Genomic DNA, 17,224 nt, shown 5'->3' with positions numbered 1-17,224 from the left:
AAACCACAACTACTCAAATAGAAACCCACTTTCTTATACCAGTTTTGAGTCTTCCAGAGGATATTGAAGTTTGCCAGATATTGATCAGATCGATCAACTCCTTTCATATATTTATTATACTCTAATATACAAGTGGGTTTAGTTATCTGATGGCCAGTCTTCCTGTCTTCCTTTCCTGTAGATGCTATGGAGGCGTCATGAAGAGTTGTCACCATGCAGACTAGCCTCTTGTCTTTCCATATAAGAAGATCACTTCTCCCTTCCATAAGAATGTCATTTCTCCCCTCTGTAGATTTTTAGATTTCTTCTTTAATTGATTTGGTAGACCATGATTCTCTCTTATAGTCCCACAAGCTCTGGTTTTATTTTTCAACAATATTTCAGATGTGGACACACTGTTGTAATAATTGTCTTTGTAAATATGGTGCCATGAACCAAGGTAAGGTTGTAGGACCGATAATATTGTTTCTTGCAGTTTCTTTCCTTCACCCATGTAAATCTCAAGGTAGCATATATATCGTTTCATTTGCGGTAACCATCCTGACCAAAATTCCATATTTTGTAAGTTTTCTGGGAATACAGGTTTTGAATCTGAGTCGTCCTCTCCACTCTATCATTGCCTCCTCAAGTGACAGCTCTTGTTTGGGTATATAGATCAATTGAAATTTTGGTAGAAAATAATACAAAAGAGGTTTAGCTTTTGAAGTTCTGTCTGCAGGAAGTACAGTTTCTGAGTTATGGTTCAAGTGAAGAAATATCATTATTTGTTTGAACCTTCTTCTTGTCATAATCTTTGGAAAGACAGGTGTTTCAAGTAAGGGATCAGTCGACCAATATTCTTTCCATTGTGAATTTCTTACTTGTCCCATCAAAATTATTAATCCAAGAAACTTCTTCATGTCACTACTGGAAACTTCTTCATGTCACTACTGGTTACATCAGTCCATTTTAAATCCTCATCATAGTTTTTATATGATTTTTCATTCTGCTGGTGATACAAGTTTGAGAAGTGACCAACTCGAAAAAGTCATTACCAAAAATTAATTGTTATTTCACTAACACTTTGTGGGTTATTACAGTCAGCAGTTACACCTGACACACCTGTAAAGTCTTTTAATTTTCATGAAATGTTGTCTTCAATCCACTCTTCTGTAGAAGCAAAGGAGCATTCTCCAGCACTGTGAGTTTCATTTTCACTTTCTGTATCAGAATCAATCACTAAGGTTTTTTGTCTTTTTCTTGGTCTAATATTCACATTGTGTGAATCACAACTATATTCTGAAGAACTATCATCTTCTGAGACACTAGTATATATGTTGCTCAGAGAAAGTATCTGCATAAAATTCACCGAAAAATTCTTCTTCACTCAAAATTTAGTGATGTGTCATTTTTGAAAATTTTATGGTAATAAACTTGAGTTTATAATACACACAAGGTTGGAACAAAAACCTAACAGAGGAAAATGTGAATGATAATGACATCATAAGTTGTCTAATGAACTGTTGATCAATTTAAGCTCTAACAACTTTGCAAGTGGATATTAATTGTATCACTCTCTAAAAACGTATTGATACATCTCTGGTCAATAATGTTCGGGTAACAAGAGACATAGTAATATGTCTCCCGCCAATAAATTGTTAACATTTTCTCTTTGTCTTTAATTTTTGTTAATTTGATTAATATGTGCCTTGGCATGGTCCTCCTCAGGTTTACCCTGTATGGGATTTTTTGTGCTTCCTGGACTTGAGTGATTGTTTCCTTTCCCACATTAGGGAAGTCTCTGGCTATTATCTCTTCAAATATTTTCTCAGGCCCTTCCTCTTTTCTCCTTCTGCAACCCCTATAATGTGAATGTTGGTGCATTTAATCTCGTCCTAGAGATCTCTTGGTTTGTCCTCATCTCTTTTCATTCTTTTTCCTTTATTCTGTTTTGTGGCAGTGATTTCCACCAATCTGTCTTCCAGCTGACTTATTCGTTCTTCTGCCTCATTTATTCTGCTACTGATTCCTTCTAGTATATAGTTCACTTCAGTTAGTTATTATATTGTTCATCTCTGTCCTTTAAATCTTCTAGCTCTTCATTAAACATTGTTTGTATCTTCTTGGTCTGTGCCTCCAATTCTTTTTCTGAGATCTTGGATCATCTTTTTCAGGCAGATTGCCTATCTCCTCCTCACTTAGTTGTTCTTCTGGGGTTTTATCTTGTTCCTTCGTCTGGAACATATTTCTCATTTTTTCCAACTTTCTGTGTTTGTGGGCTCTGTTCTGCAGGCTGCAGGATTGTAGTTCTTCTTGCTTCTGATGTCTGACCCCCTGGTGGGTGAGACGGGTCCAAGGGCTTGTGCAGGCTTCCTGGTGCCTTCCCACTGGTGGGTGGAGCTGGATCTTGTTCCTCGTCTCATTGTGGCTTCTTCTTTGTCTTTGGATGTAGAATATCTTTTTTGGTAGGTTCCAGTCTTTTTCTGCTGATGGTTGTTCAGCAGTTGTGATTTTGGTGTTTTCATAACAGGAGGTGAGCTCAAGTCCTATTCTACTCTGCCATCTTGTCTTCAATCTCTCTAATATGCTTTCATGTCACAAACCTCAGCTTCTTCCCTCCCACATCTGGTCTAGGTCCAGCCATAAGGAGGCAGAAGTAGGAGGCTGAGGCGAGGCTTGGTGCCCTGGCCACGTGGAGGTGGCACTTACTAAATATTTTCTGATGAATGCTTTGTTACGAGCTGCAGCAAGGCAGGGACCATGATGAGGGGCAGCGGCCACACACGCATGGTGCCAGCTGGCACGGAGTCTCACAAGCTGCGTGCCCTTGCCTGCCTCTTGTGCATCTCTACTTCTAGGAGCAGGACTGAGGACACAGGGACATTGCATGATGCTTCCCTCCACTTTATGATATTTTTATTCAAAACATACTATACCCATTCACCAACTCATGGCTCATATGCTGCTTCCCTTAATGAAAATGTAATTTTTAATTTCACTTAAAAGCACATTTAAAAAAAAAAAATTCTTGAGCTCTTACCCATCTTGCTATGGCCCATTTCATCCCAACCACAGATAATACAAGCTGTATTTACTTCCAATCACAATGATACATAAAAATTCAAGTGAAAAAAATCCCTGCTGTTTTAAAATGTAACTCCCATCTCTCTCTTCCCACAAGATTTATACAAGTTTCAGAGAATGAGATGCTAAGAAACCATGTCAGTTTTCAGAGTGAGAAACTACAGCATTGACTGACTTAATATTTAGGAACCTAACATTAGATGAGGTTATTGGACCAATTATAAGATATTCAAAAGAAATAGTCCAGAGCCACAGCAACATTTTTACTCTGGGTATAATTTGACTATTAAGATAGAAATAATCTTTTTTTGGATAACAATAAAAACTTTCAGAGGTACAGTCATACTTAACAATGCTTGTAAGTATTATCCATCTTTTAAATCTAGCAATCTTCCATACAAAAATCTGATTAATAAGATCAATGAATTAAGTTTGTGCTCACGTTCAGGCGCAAAGTCTGCACACTTACACATCCTTTTTTGTTGCTCCTCAGATGATTCTAACTGGAGCTCTGCTCTACCCCTGTAACTTTGCTTGCGAATGTTTTGTGCTAATGGAGTCCATTTTTACCACCAAAAAGAAAAGAAGTCTATTCTTACCATAATTAAGAGCCTCTGGTGCCGTCCATTTAATGGGAATCTGCTTTAAGCCAGAAGATGAATACACTCCACCATCCTCTTGACGAGACATTCCAAAGTCACTGATTTTCAGAACATTATTTTCACCTACCAGACAGTTTCTTGCAGCAAGATCCCTAGGTTACAATAAGACATAGAAAACACCTATTAAAACAAATTGAAAGCCGCTTTCACACTTATGACTGACTTCCATGCTTTGCAATTTTACATTTGCAATGTATTCATAATGAGGTTAAGAATGCTTGCAATTTACCAGTCTTTCTCATCTTTTCTGTCATAGGTAAAAATCATCCGCAAGAACATTTGCATATGGAAAAGGCCACAGGCTAATCTCTAGGCACCACATATATTATTTCTATTTAAATAGAAAAACACTGATTCTAGGGTTAAGAGAGAAAAATCACAGAGAAGAGACTAAGCAGACTTGGCATTATTTCTCCTTTGACTGGCTTTCCTAGAGCAGCACTAACAGAACTTTCTGTGGCAATGGCATATGCTGTCTGGCATGACCTGTGCTGCCCAGTAGGTAGCCATTGGCCACGTGTGACTATTGAACACGTGCAATGTGGCTGGTGTGATGGGAAACTGAAATTTTAAATTTTCTTTACTTTCAGTTAGTTAATTTAATTTAAATAGCTGCATGTGGCTTGTAGCTGCTAAGTAGCCTTTGGCAGTGTAGCCCTAGAATTTCCAGAATGTTGGAGAATGGCTGAGGTGCCAGAGAGTCTGGCAACTCTTTTTTTTTTTTTTTTGCATCTGGGATGTGCAAAACCCTACGTGATGATCTGCCCTGCCTCTCTCTCTCTCTCAACTTGTCTCGTTCCAGTCTCTCCATAATTTGCTATATTCCAGCCATATTCAGCTTCTTTTTGTACCCAAACATAGGACAAATCTCCTAAACATGGCAAGCTTATTTCTACTGTAGGGCTTTGCACTTAGCTATTCCCTTTGCCTGGAATGCTCTCCTTCTAGGCTTTTGCATAGCTGGCTCCTCTTCATTCATTCTTAGCTCAAACTGCTATACTTCCGAACCTCCCCTGCAGCTAGCTGTGGCCATAATCTAAATACTGGCCAATGAGATATAAGCAGAAGAGTTGTCTAGAATTTTTAGGAAGTTTCTTTAAAAGAAAGGGGAAGTACCATTACATTTCTCCCCTCAGAGAACTCTATCTTGACCACCCTTAACTAATAGGAAAGACAGCAGTGAACAAAACAGACCAAGTACTGTCATTCTAGTAGGGAAGACATTCAATAATCAAATTCATATATGTACATATAAATGATGATATATAGAAAATATAGATAAAGTATATGAGCATGCACACACACACAAAGAATATCAGATAATAGGTCAAATGATGTTGAGTGTTAAGAAGAAAAAGAGTTATATAAAGGGAAAAAGATTTACAAGCGGGAATCCTATTTTAGACAGGTTGTTAGGAAAGGTCTCTTTGATAATGTGATAGTTGATCAAAGACCTGAAGGGAGTTAAGGAACAAGCCATGGGGATATCTAGGTGAAGAGCATTCAAGGTAGAAGGAATAGTAGATACAAAGGCCCTAAAATTGGTTCATGCTTGGTATATTCAAGGAACATCAAGGAAGCCAGCAGAGCTGGAGGGGAATGAGTGAGGGAGAGAATAGCAGATTTAATCAGAGTTAGCCAGGACCAAATAATATATGGCCTTTTAATAGTAGGCTCCTTGGCTTTTTATTCAGCTAGGAGGTAACCAGAGAGTTCTGCACACAGGAGTGACATAATGTGACTTAGCTTTTGAAGGATTATATGTTACTATGTGGAGAATGGACTGGCAAGACCAGAGAGACCAGTAAGCAGACTATTTCAGAAGTCTAGAAGAGGTGACGAGAGCCTACACTAAGATGAAAGTGGTGGAGGTGATCAGAAGCTATCAGATTCAGAATATATTTTGAAAGTATCAATATAATCAGCAGGGTTTGCTGGTAGACTGGATGTGGAGTAGGAGAGAAAAAGAGTCATGGATGACCCAAGATATTTTGGCCTAAGCAACTGGAAGATTGGAGCTGACAGTGAAATGGGGAACTGGGGGAAGAACAAGATTCACAGAGTGTGGCAGAGACAGCCAGTTGCTCCCTAATGTGCATTTCCTCTTCTGTTTTAGTAAAAGTGCTCCATAATTTCGAGGATTGAAGAAAGAAGGCTGAGAAGGAGCAGCAAGTGAGGCAGGAGGGAAACCAACAGAGGGGCTGGTGTCCTGGAAGCCAAGTGACGAAAGCTTTTCAAGCGGGAATAGAAGTTAACTGTCATCTACTACTGAGAAGAACTATGAACTGGCCATTATATTTGCAAACATGGAATTTAATGAGACACTGACAAGAGCAATCTCAGAGGAGTGGTGGGTACAATAGCATGACTGGAGTGTGTCCAAAGAGAATGAGAAAACGAAGTGGAGCTAGTGAGTTTAGACACTCTTCTGAGTAAATTTTCTATAAAGGGGTACAGAGAAATGGGGAGGCAACTAGAGGGGGTTTCAGGTCAAAGGAGTTTTTCCCCTAATATGGGGGCTATTACATGAATTTACGCAGACAGGAATAATACTGTATAGAGGGTAAAACTGATGCAGGAAGGGAAAGGGGACAATGGCAGGTGTGAAGCCCTTGAAAAGAGGTGATGGTATCCATCTGTGCTCTTTAGAGCTGTATCCCCAATGTCCAGAATAGTACTTGGCAAATAGTAGGTGCTCAATAAATGTTTGTTGAATCAATATATATATATTGTCTTATCCTAGCAGTGATCCCTGCTAAAGGCAGGTCGTCTATTCTATGCTTTCTTTTCTAATTCTTTTCCCCTGAGGAAGAGTCAACAACTTGTTTCTCTTTCAGCTGAGATGGTTTTACATATTTACCTTTGAAATGCACCCCTATATGTCAAACATGACTCAAGGCTTCTAAAAAAATAAAGTCTAATTTATAGGATTGGTCTTGTAACATAGGAAGTACCTTGAGCAACTGACTTATATCAGTAGTTGACTGGTAATGATGATATTTCCTCAGGGAGTTAAATTAGCCTTTTATGTTTTAGTAGGAACCTTGGGTGATAGTACCTAAACACATTCAGAAAGGAATGTGACAATTTCTACCTTACTAATTTGCTAAGATTGGCTTTATTCATCAGATCCAAGTTTCACAATGGAGAACCTTAGAAGAAGCCCAAGGTTAAAATTAAATCTTTGACTTGCTCCCCAGCCACCCACTGGAAGAGTGAGGGACTCTGGTTTGTTGCTAGACAAAGTGAGTGATTGATAGTGAAATGCTGGTCCGTCTTAATCTGTAGGAAGGAACTATATTATATATGCTCAGGAACACCAAGTCCTACCTGTGGCAGAGATGGCCAGAACAAACAATAGCTTTGCCACTTATTTGAGTGGCCTTGGTTAATCTTCGTTTTAGGCATCTAAAAAACACAACCTAGCTGGGTTAAAGAGGCTAATGGTTGTAAAGTGCTAGTATGCAATATATGATTCAAAATAAGTCTTAAACAAGCTATTACTGCTGCTGCTGCTGCTACTACTACAAGAGGACCTGGAACAGTGAGATACAGTTTGTGACCTGCAGTATTTGCAGATGATATGATTTTTACTTTTACACAGAAAATCTCAAGGAATTTATGTAACAACTAATAAACAAATTTAGCAAAGTTGCAAGGTAAAAGGTTAATATTAAAAAATATTCTGGCATGATAGCAGCAAACAATTGGAAAATAAAATAAATTCCATTTACAGTAATGCCAATAAAACAAGACAATCAAGTTTTTTACACTCACAACTATACAACCTGACTGAGAAAAAAATAATAATAAAAGGAAAGACAGTCCATGCTCATGAAGTGGAAGTCAATATTGCTAAGATGGCCAAATTAATCTATAGATTTAATGCACTCTCAGTCATTCTAGCAGACATCTTTGTAAAATTAGACACGCTAATTTTAAAGGCCATATATGACAAACCCAGAGCTAACATCATTCTCAATGGTGAAAAACTGAAAGCATTTCCTCTAAGATCAGAACAAGACAAGGATGTCCACTCTTGACACCTTTATTCAACATAGTTTTGGAAGTTTTAGCCACAGCAATCAGAGAAGAGAAAGAAATAAAAGGAATCCAAATCAGAAAAGAAGAAGTAAAACTGTCACTATTTGCAGGTGACATGATACTATACATAGAAAATCCTAAAGACACTACCAGAAAACTACTAGAATTCTTCAATGAGTTTGATAAAGTTGCAGATACAAAATTAATACACAGAAATCTCTTGCATTCCTATACACTAACAAACAATGAGAGATCAGAGAGAGAAACTAAGGAAACAATCCCATTTACTGTTGCATCAAAAAGAATAAAATACCTGGCAATAAACATACCTAAGGAGGCAAAACACCTGTACTCAGACAACAATAAGATGCTGATGAAAGAAATCAAAGATGACACAAATAGATGGAGAGATATACCATGTTCGCGGATTGGAGGAATCAATATTGTTAAAATGAATATACCACCCAAGGTAATGTACAGATTCAATGCAATACCTATCAAATTACCAATGGCATTTTTCACAGAACTAGAACAAAAAAGTTTACAGTTCGTATGGAAACACAAAAGACCCCGAATAGCCAAAGCAATCCTGAGAAAGAAAAACGGAGCTGAGGGAATCAGGCTCCCTGACTTCAGACTATACCACAAAGCTACAGTTTGGTACCAGCACAAAAACAGAAATACAGATCAATGGAACAGGATAGAAAGCCCAGAAATAAACTCATGCACCTATGGTCAACTAATCTATGACAAAGAAGGCAAGAATATACAATGGAGAAAAGACGGTCTCTTCAATAAGTGGTGCTGGGAAAACTGGACAGCTACATGTAAAAGAATGAAATTAGAACACTCTCTAACACCGTACACAAAAATAAACTCAAAATGGATTAAGGACCTAAATATAAGACCAGATACTATAAAACTCTTAGAGGAAAACATAGGCAGAGCATTCTCTGACATAAATCACAGCAATATCTTTTCTGATCCACCTCCTAAAGTAATGAAAATAAAAACAAAAATAAACAAATGGGACCTAATGAAACTGAAAAGCTTTTGCACAGCAAAGGAAACAATAAAATGAAAAGACAACCCACAGAATGTGAGAAAATATTTGCAAACGAAGCAACAAGGGATTAATCTCCAAAATATACAAACAGCTCATGCACGTCGATCCCTAAAAAAAACCAAACAACCCAGTCAAAAAATGGGCAGAAAGCTGGTTTGGGGGTGTTGAATTCCCTTAGCTTTTGCTTGTCTGTAAAGCTTTTGATTTCTCCATTGAATCTGAATGAGACCCTTGCTGGGGAGAGTATTCTTGGTTGTAGGTTTTTTCCCTTTTGTATACGTATAACTGATTCACTTTGCCATACAGCAGAAACTAAAACAACATTGTAAATCAACTATACTCCAAAAAAAAATTAATTAAAAAAAAGGGTGCAAGATCTAAATAGGCATTTCTCCAAGGAAGACATAGAGATGGCCAGGATGCACACTGAAAGATGCTCAACATCACTAATCATTAGAGAAATGCAAATCAAAACTACAATGAGGTAGCACCTCACACCAGTCAGAATGGCCATCATCAAAAAGTCTACAAGCAATAAATGCTGGAGAGGGTGTGGAGAAAAGGGAACCCTCCTACACTGTAATGGGAATGTAAATTGGTATAGCCACTATGGAGAACAGTATGAAGGTTCCTCAGAAAACTAAAAATAGAGCTACCATATGATCCAGCAATCCCACTCCTGGGCATATATCCAGAGAAAACTGTAATTTAAAAAGATACATGCACCCCTATGTTCATAGCAGCACTATTTACAATAGCCAAGACACGGAAGCAACCTAAATGTCCATTGACAGAGGAATGGATAAAGAAGATGTGGTACATATATACAATGGAATAGTACTCAGGCATAAACAAAAAATGAAATAATGCCATTTGCAGCAACATGGATGGACCCAGAGATTGTCATTCTGACTGAAGTCAGTCAGATAAAGACAAATATCATATGATATCACTTACATGTGGAATCTAAAAAAAAAAAAAATGGTACAAATGAACTTATTTACAAAACAGAAATAGAGTCATAGTTGTAGAAAACAAACTTACGGTTACCAGGGGAGAAAGGGGCAGGGGAGGGATATTGTGAGAGACTGGGAGATTGGGACTGTAATATACACGCTACTATATATAAAATAGATAACTAATAAGGACCTACTGTATAGCACAGGGAACCCTCCTCAATACTTTGTAATGACCTATATGGGAACAGAATCTAAAAAAGTGTGGATATATGTATGTGTATAACTGATTCACTTTGCTGTACACCTGAAACTAATACAACATTGTAAATCAACTGTGCTGCAATAAAAATAAAAAAAATATAAATTGGACATGGACATGTAAAGGTTCTAGAATAAAGTAATTTTAAGAAAGAAGTATAAAGTTGAATGACTTACCTAACCTGATGCTAAATCTCACTATAAAGCTATTGTTATTAATATAGTTAAGTAAAGGAAAATAAGATATTATAGATCAGTGAAACAGAATAGAGGGTCCAGAAATAGATCACATACGTATGGTCAACTGATTGTGACAGAAGTACAACGGCACTGCAAGGCACACCTCTCAGTCTTATTCAGTGAACTGGCTGACACCTCCTCAGAGCCAAATGCCATTACTCTTGGTCGGAATGAGCTTTCATTCAGTGCAGCATTTTAGTCATTTGCAGGATTGCAGTGTTAGTACTTTCCTCAGAATAACACCTATGCTTTACAACTACATATACTTCTGTTGTTGTAAGTATCTTTACTGCAGCGCCAGCTTAGTGTTTGTCCTCTGAAATGACGCTTAACAGTTTTATGAGGGACCAAACTAAAACTAATGCAGCGGTATCTTCAATTCAATGTAAATAACGTTTCAGTAACATTTACAGAAAACTTTACTTTCTTTGGGTGGCAGTAAGTTCAAGTGCATGGAAATGGTATCTTTTGGGCATACTCTATGAATTAAAACCTTAGGCCTTCAGGCAGTAAGCATGCCCTGCATACTCACAGTTTGCCTAGTATTCTGAAAAGAATTAAAGGAGATAGGAACGACAGATATGGTCTCTGGGCTGAGAAGCTGACAATCTAATTTGGGAGATGAGGTAGACACACACCTCTGCCCCTTCTCTCCTCTGCATTCCTTTCTTTAGTAAGCTCATGGTTGCCCAGCCCCGGGACAGACACTCTAGGAGACCGCTCGTGCCCCCTTCCTCTTCACACATGAAACTGCCAGAGAACAAGTCAGTATGAGCCAGTGTGTTACCAACTGCAAATCCTACAGAAATTCAGAGACGAGAAGTCTCGTAACAGGCTGGTATGGTCATTCACAGGAGGTATCGGAGAGAGCTGTATCTCACCATGTGCAGAGGAATATCACAGTGAATGCTGCTGGCAGCCGAAAGGATATGGAAATGTTCCACCTATGTCTGCTGAGTAATCTTATTTGAAGACTGCAACTTCTGAGTGTATACCGGGGATGTCTTACAAGTTGTACATAAGATGTGACGGGCTAATTAAGGATAAAATGAGAACAGAGGACAGTTACAGGAAATCCAACGCCAGCAGGCAATGGAGATGAGCACAGTTTCTTTGTTCTCTGGAAAGTACAACGGTGCACATCTTGCTCTGTGGTGATGTTGCCTCTCAGGGCAAATACTATGGTAAACCAGGAACAACCAGGAGGTTGGGCCAATGTTCTCCTTTGCTGGCTGCTTTATCCCAAACGTCACTTACTACTTGCAGCTAAGATTCCCCCAAGTCAAGATTTATCCCTCACATAGGAAAGGAGTTAGAGAAATATTTGCTTCTTTTCCCACTGGGTCTGGATAATACCGAGCCACAAGTAAGTATCAGCACTTAGGAGGAGAAAACCTCTTTAAGGCCCTGAGATTTCCTCATTCTAACACACGGCATAAAGCCAACAACTCAGGGGTGGGGGAGAAATGAAGCAGACTTCATCTGCCTTATTATGTTCTGCTAAAGAACAGAATTCTCATATCTTATTACTGTACAACATCTATAACTGATTGATAGTGGAAGCACATTTTGGGGGCATTTAGAGGAGTAGTTAAAAGCAGCAATTTTGAAACATTACATCATTTACTAGCTCTTGGACCTTTAGAAATTTACTTAGGCTTAGCCTCAGTTTTCTCATCTGTAAAGTAGGAATGATAATGGTATCTACCCAAGATTGTTGTGAAAATTACGTAAACTGCTTAGCGCAGTAATTGGAAAATAGCCACAGATATAGAACTTCACATTTACCGCAGTAAAACTTGAATTTTACCCACAGAAACCATGTGTTGGAGAATCACTGCCTTTTCCCTGCTTCTAATTGGAATATTTGACTATTTTTCTATTTATATAAATATAAAAGCCGTTCAATTTAGTGCTCCTAACAACAATTTATATAGTATTTACTACTTGTCAGGCATGTAAGCTCCTTTCATAAACGTCACCTAATTCTTCTAATTAACTGTATTTATGATCTTCATTTTTATAGATGATGAAACTCACACCCAGAGGGTGAAGTGACTGCCTAAGGTTACACAGCCCACAAGGGGGTGAGGTGGGGAGAATCAGGAATTGGACTCCAGCAGCCCAGCCTCAGAGTCTGACATTTTAGCCACCTGTTATCACGCCTCAACACATTTTGTAATTCTCTTTCGGAATGTAATCCAATTACATACCACTTAATCTACAGCCAATGGCTACAATTTCTGAATTTTAAACAACAAAAGAGTTAAAATTGGTTACCTTTAAGAAAAGAAGTGACACTTCAAACTCTCTCCCCTCTCAAAAGTGAAAAAAAAAAAAACACCAAAAAATCTATATAATAAGCACATGAAACACCCATTTTCTGAAGATGCCAAGAGTCACTAACTGCTTTAAAACAATATACATGATTGTTTTGATGGAAAGAGAGCAGGATTGCCTGTTTCTTGTTGGAAAATTTTGCACATGATAACAGAAATAGAACTATAAACCGTCTGACAGAGCGCACCAGCAAATGGAGGTGGGGCAAGATGGCGTATCTTTGGCAACAGAGCTGGCACCTAGGGGACGGTTTTATACCACCTGATACTAAAGCCACTATTTAGCTGACAGTGATGGGATCAGAGATTAGACAAAAAAGAGATGACCAGCCAGATCCTTCTGCCAATCACACGTTGCTTATTTCCACTTCAGAATCTACCTTATCTTTCCTTTGAATAAAGTACATGTAAATGTGAAAATCTCTCTCCATTTCTTGTTTTCAGTTGCACCTGTGACTTCACTCCCAGTTTTCCACTGGTCACATTGTTCCTCACCACCTCTCTCTCTTCCCTTCGCAACTTCCTCCATCACACTTCATACCTCTCGCTTGGTGAGCTCTGTGCCCAGTGTTAATGGGGCACTTATTTCTAAAAGCACAGGCCGCAAAGGAACCCCAGCTGCAACAGTGTGAAAATCAGCCCCATTATTAAACTGTGCTTTTCCTGTTCCTTTGAAAAACTGTTGAGTGTCACAGACTTCTGGGAGGTTGGAAGGAAAGTGCTGCTTCTGTGAACGCAGTAGCAGACCATGTGTGCAGGGAAGGTCAGAGTGTAATTTAGGCCTTTTTGCTCAGGGCTGGTCCAGTGCCCTGTGGGTTTATAGGGTGAGAGCCAATGGACTCCTGAAATCCCTGTCCTGCTGCCTGCCAGGACACTTAGAATCCTCAAGATCTGAGTCTCTTCATTTACTTAAAGCCTCTGCAAAAATGCGAATATGTTACCTGTGGGGAGGGAGGCATGTGTTACCTTTTACTCACATTTTACCATAAATTATTCCAAGAGATAATTGAATAGACATCATACAAAATCTTAGGGATGGTAGGGCAGGCATGTTCTGACAGTGAGAAGAAACAAGAGAAAAGGTAAAATCGAGTAACAAGAACTGGCTGAGGAGAGCCGGCCTGGGCAGGGTGTACAGCGGGCTCTTAGGGGAAAGTCAATCCGGGCACTGGGTGAATATATGAGTGTGATGGGGCTTTGGGTGTGGGCAAAATGCAGCTACAACTTCTAAAAAAGCTGTCTAGGGCTAGCTCTAGTGTATTTATTCTAAACCAGGTGACTCTCTTTCTCAACAGCAAAGGAAGATCACCACTGGAGGCTTAGCTGCCTCAACCGCTGAATCTACTTATACTGGAGTAATGCTCCACTGGGCTGCATTCTGTGGAGAAACAGAGGCCTTTGGTGATCTCCTCTAATGAGGCTGCTGCCTGAGAGCTGGGGCATGAAACAATTAAGTCCTTGCCTGACAGAGCTGGCTGCATGAGAACCACTTATGGAAGCTCCTGGAAGTCATGTGCCTTTACTTACAATGGACATGTTCAGCACATATAGAAGTGCTTACTTCTTTTGGCTCTTTCATCTCCTTCCCTTGGGCAACAAGAGAATTCTGGTTGGGCATGCACAAGTACAGACTCCACATATTCTTTTATTTAGCTTATAAATCAATTCTTGGATAGTTAGGTAAAGAAAGGGGACTCATACTAAATATGGATATTGAAAAAAAATTCAGAACCAAACACATAGTGATAATACTTGCTTCAGTCTTCAATTTACCTGAAAAACCCAAGGGGAACTTTCTTTGTATTTAACTAATGTGATTAATCTGGATGGTTTATAGTTTTATAAAGCTCTATTTGTATGGTCAGAAATAAATATCTCTCATTTACCATTTTCTGCTATCACCTGAAGGCCACGTTGTGAAATTAGATACCTAGAGACCACTACAGTTTTTAAATAAATATTGATCTAATGTTGATTCTATTAATAAAAAGAGTCTGGCCAACAGGAACTGGGGCATGGTGGGCGGGGAGGAGGACAAATTAAAAAACATTGATGGCAAGTAAATGTTTAAATCTCTTTCGTTCACAGAAATGTATCAAATCCCAGTGGGTAGTTCAACAACAAAACAGAGCTGTCTTAAACATGCACATTAAAGGCCAACAGCTGTCTTGAGGCTGCAATAAAATGTGTTGCAAGGACTTGCCTCCAAAGTTAGCCTCAGTACTAATGGCAAGAGCCTCTACTCCTAAAAGACTTCCGGAAGGGAGATTTAAAAAATATCCAACCACTCCTAGGGCTTCCCTGGTGGCGCAGTGGTTGAGAGTCCGCCTGCTGATGCAGGGGACGTGGGTTGGTGCCCCGGTCCAGGAGTATCCCACATGCCGCGGAGCGGCTGGGCCTGTGAGCCATGGCCGCTGAGCCTGTGTGTCCAGAGCCTGTGCTCCGCAACGGGAGAGGCCACAGCAGTGAGAGGCCCGCGTACCGCAAAAAAAAAAAAAAAAAAAAAAAAAATCCAACCACTCCTATTCTGAGAGTATGAGAAATGAGAACAAAAGCCACTTGCCTGGGTGACTAATGATACAACCTACAATGTTACACTTGGATGCGGTAAGTTACTCTGAGCAACAGGTAGAAAAAAGTGACAAAATCACTCCTTACTAAAGCGTCATCAAGATAATAGCAACCATTTGTTGAGTGTTTTATATGTGTCAGGTACAGTTTTAGATCCTTTTTCAAATAACTGATTTTCGATTAATACTCAGCTTCATGCATACTAATCTGAACATTAGATACATTTCAGATTTTTCCAAAAGCAATAATGAAAACATCTCCACTGTTGGGAGTTCTGGACAAGGGGCTGGAGACTTGAGTTCTCACCAGTGTTTTCCTTAACAAGATGTGTAAACAAGTACATCACACATCATTTTCCTGGACCTTGGGAATGAGAGCACCAGTTCTTGACTTTTTTTGAGCATAAGGGTTCCCGCATAATATCCAACAGTTTTATGATTCCTTTGTACCACATCTACCCTGATGTGAGCGGTGTATGTTTTATAATGGCTGACAGAGAAAATACAATATAATGGAAAGGCTACTATGGATTCAAAGATGTTTTGAAACAAATTTGTATTAATCGCAACAGTAAAATAGTACTGCATATAGTTATATACAAATATATTATTCTGTCTCAAACAATGCTTGATGTACACTTGGAACACTCGCAATAAGTCGGAGGAACCAGTGGTCCATGGTCCACCACTTGGTGGCCAGCACATGGTCCTTTCAACTAACATTCTGTAAGCTCTAGGTTAAAGGTATTGTCTTACTGTAAGTGGCTGGATGAATCTAGCCACACAGTGATGCTAGATGATACTGGTGAAGAGTTTTCCACCTTTCCATTGCAAGAGTGAATGCCAACAGCCGATGAATGGAAGTAAAGCTGGGAGGGTAAGTTATAAGTTACAAGCTACGACCAAGGAAATACATTTCTCAACCCTGTAAGAATAAGAGTGACAATTTATTTAGCACCTAGTATGTGTCAGGCACGATACCAGGAGCTTAACCTATTATCCCTAACCCCTATTTTAAGTGTAAGTATCTCTATTATACCGACAAAGAAACTGAGGCTCAGAGATTAAATAACTTGCTCAAGAAAATATAGCTGATAAGTGGCTGAGTATGGAATCTGTCTTGTTCCAAAGCCTGTGTGCTTTCAGTATTCTACAATGCTGAGTATTCTGGTTCCTTTGAACTACTGTTCATTTTTATCTTGACAAAACTTATACAGTAAATCCCCTACATACGAACCTTCACGCCGCTTTCAAAGATGCGAATGTATTATAAACCTATTAAAGTACAGTACTATATAGCCGATTGTGTTAGTTGGGTACCTAGGCTAACTCTGTTGGATTTAAGAACAAATTGGACTTATGAATGTGCTCTCGGAACGGAATTTGTTCGTATGTAGGGGACTTAACTGTACTCTGCAATCTCCGAGTAGATAGATTTCTGCCATTTTGTTCCTGAGACTTGACTTCTTTTCCATTTAAGTTTGATGAAATAGAGCCCCTGATCAGTGCTTAGGCTCTAGAATATACACTATATTGAGAGGACTAAAGTAAACATTATTTTTTCTATTCTATTTTCTATTTTATTTTTCTACTCTGTATAAAGGCACATAACAATTCCTCCAAAACCATTTGTTGTTTATACTTTCACTATATGATACACATACACTGGCGCCTAAATTAGGACATAAAAGGCACATAAAGAGGAGAGCAACTGTGTAATTTTTGATGCACAAGGTGCCACAATGAGCTTCAAGATCATTTAAATTTTTAAGGTCTGCAAAATGTTCAGTTACTAATGAACAAACACACTCTAATTACGATGGAACGCACCTAGATTTAGATACTGAATGATCCGCAGATGGTTAACCCTTTGCAGGATAATAATCTCTGTGCAAGGGATGCCACAGACTTTGCACTTTGCTGAGAGGGTCAATAATGGATTATGTCCTCCAAATGCCCTGCCCCTCAATTCTTCCAACCAGACAGAGCTACTTGGTCAAGCTGCACGTTTGCCTCTGGTCTG

At 39.0% G+C, this 17,224-nt stretch overlaps 1 protein-coding gene across 14 annotated transcripts in view; it reads right to left on the bottom strand.

Moving 5' to 3' along the window:
* Positions 1–17,224, bottom strand: part of FER (FER tyrosine kinase) — a 476,299-nt gene that overhangs the window by 31,674 nt on the left and 427,401 nt on the right. For all 14 annotated transcript variants that reach the window (XM_089909164.1, XM_089909159.1, XM_089909160.1 and 11 more), the window contains one exon: positions 3,663–3,817. In XM_089909164.1, the coding sequence (XP_089765290.1) occupies positions 3,663–3,817 (155 nt within the window). The remainder of the gene's footprint in view (positions 1–3,662; positions 3,818–17,224) is intronic.

This window comes from Delphinapterus leucas, chromosome 3 (genome assembly GCF_059928025.1).
Source record: "Delphinapterus leucas isolate spDelLeu-1000000601 "Yukka" chromosome 3, BTC_Dleu_Yukka2, whole genome shotgun sequence".
In the NCBI taxonomy this organism is placed as follows: Eukaryota; Metazoa; Chordata; class Mammalia; order Artiodactyla; family Monodontidae; genus Delphinapterus; species Delphinapterus leucas.
This window is presented reverse-complemented; position numbering and strand designations above follow the sequence as displayed.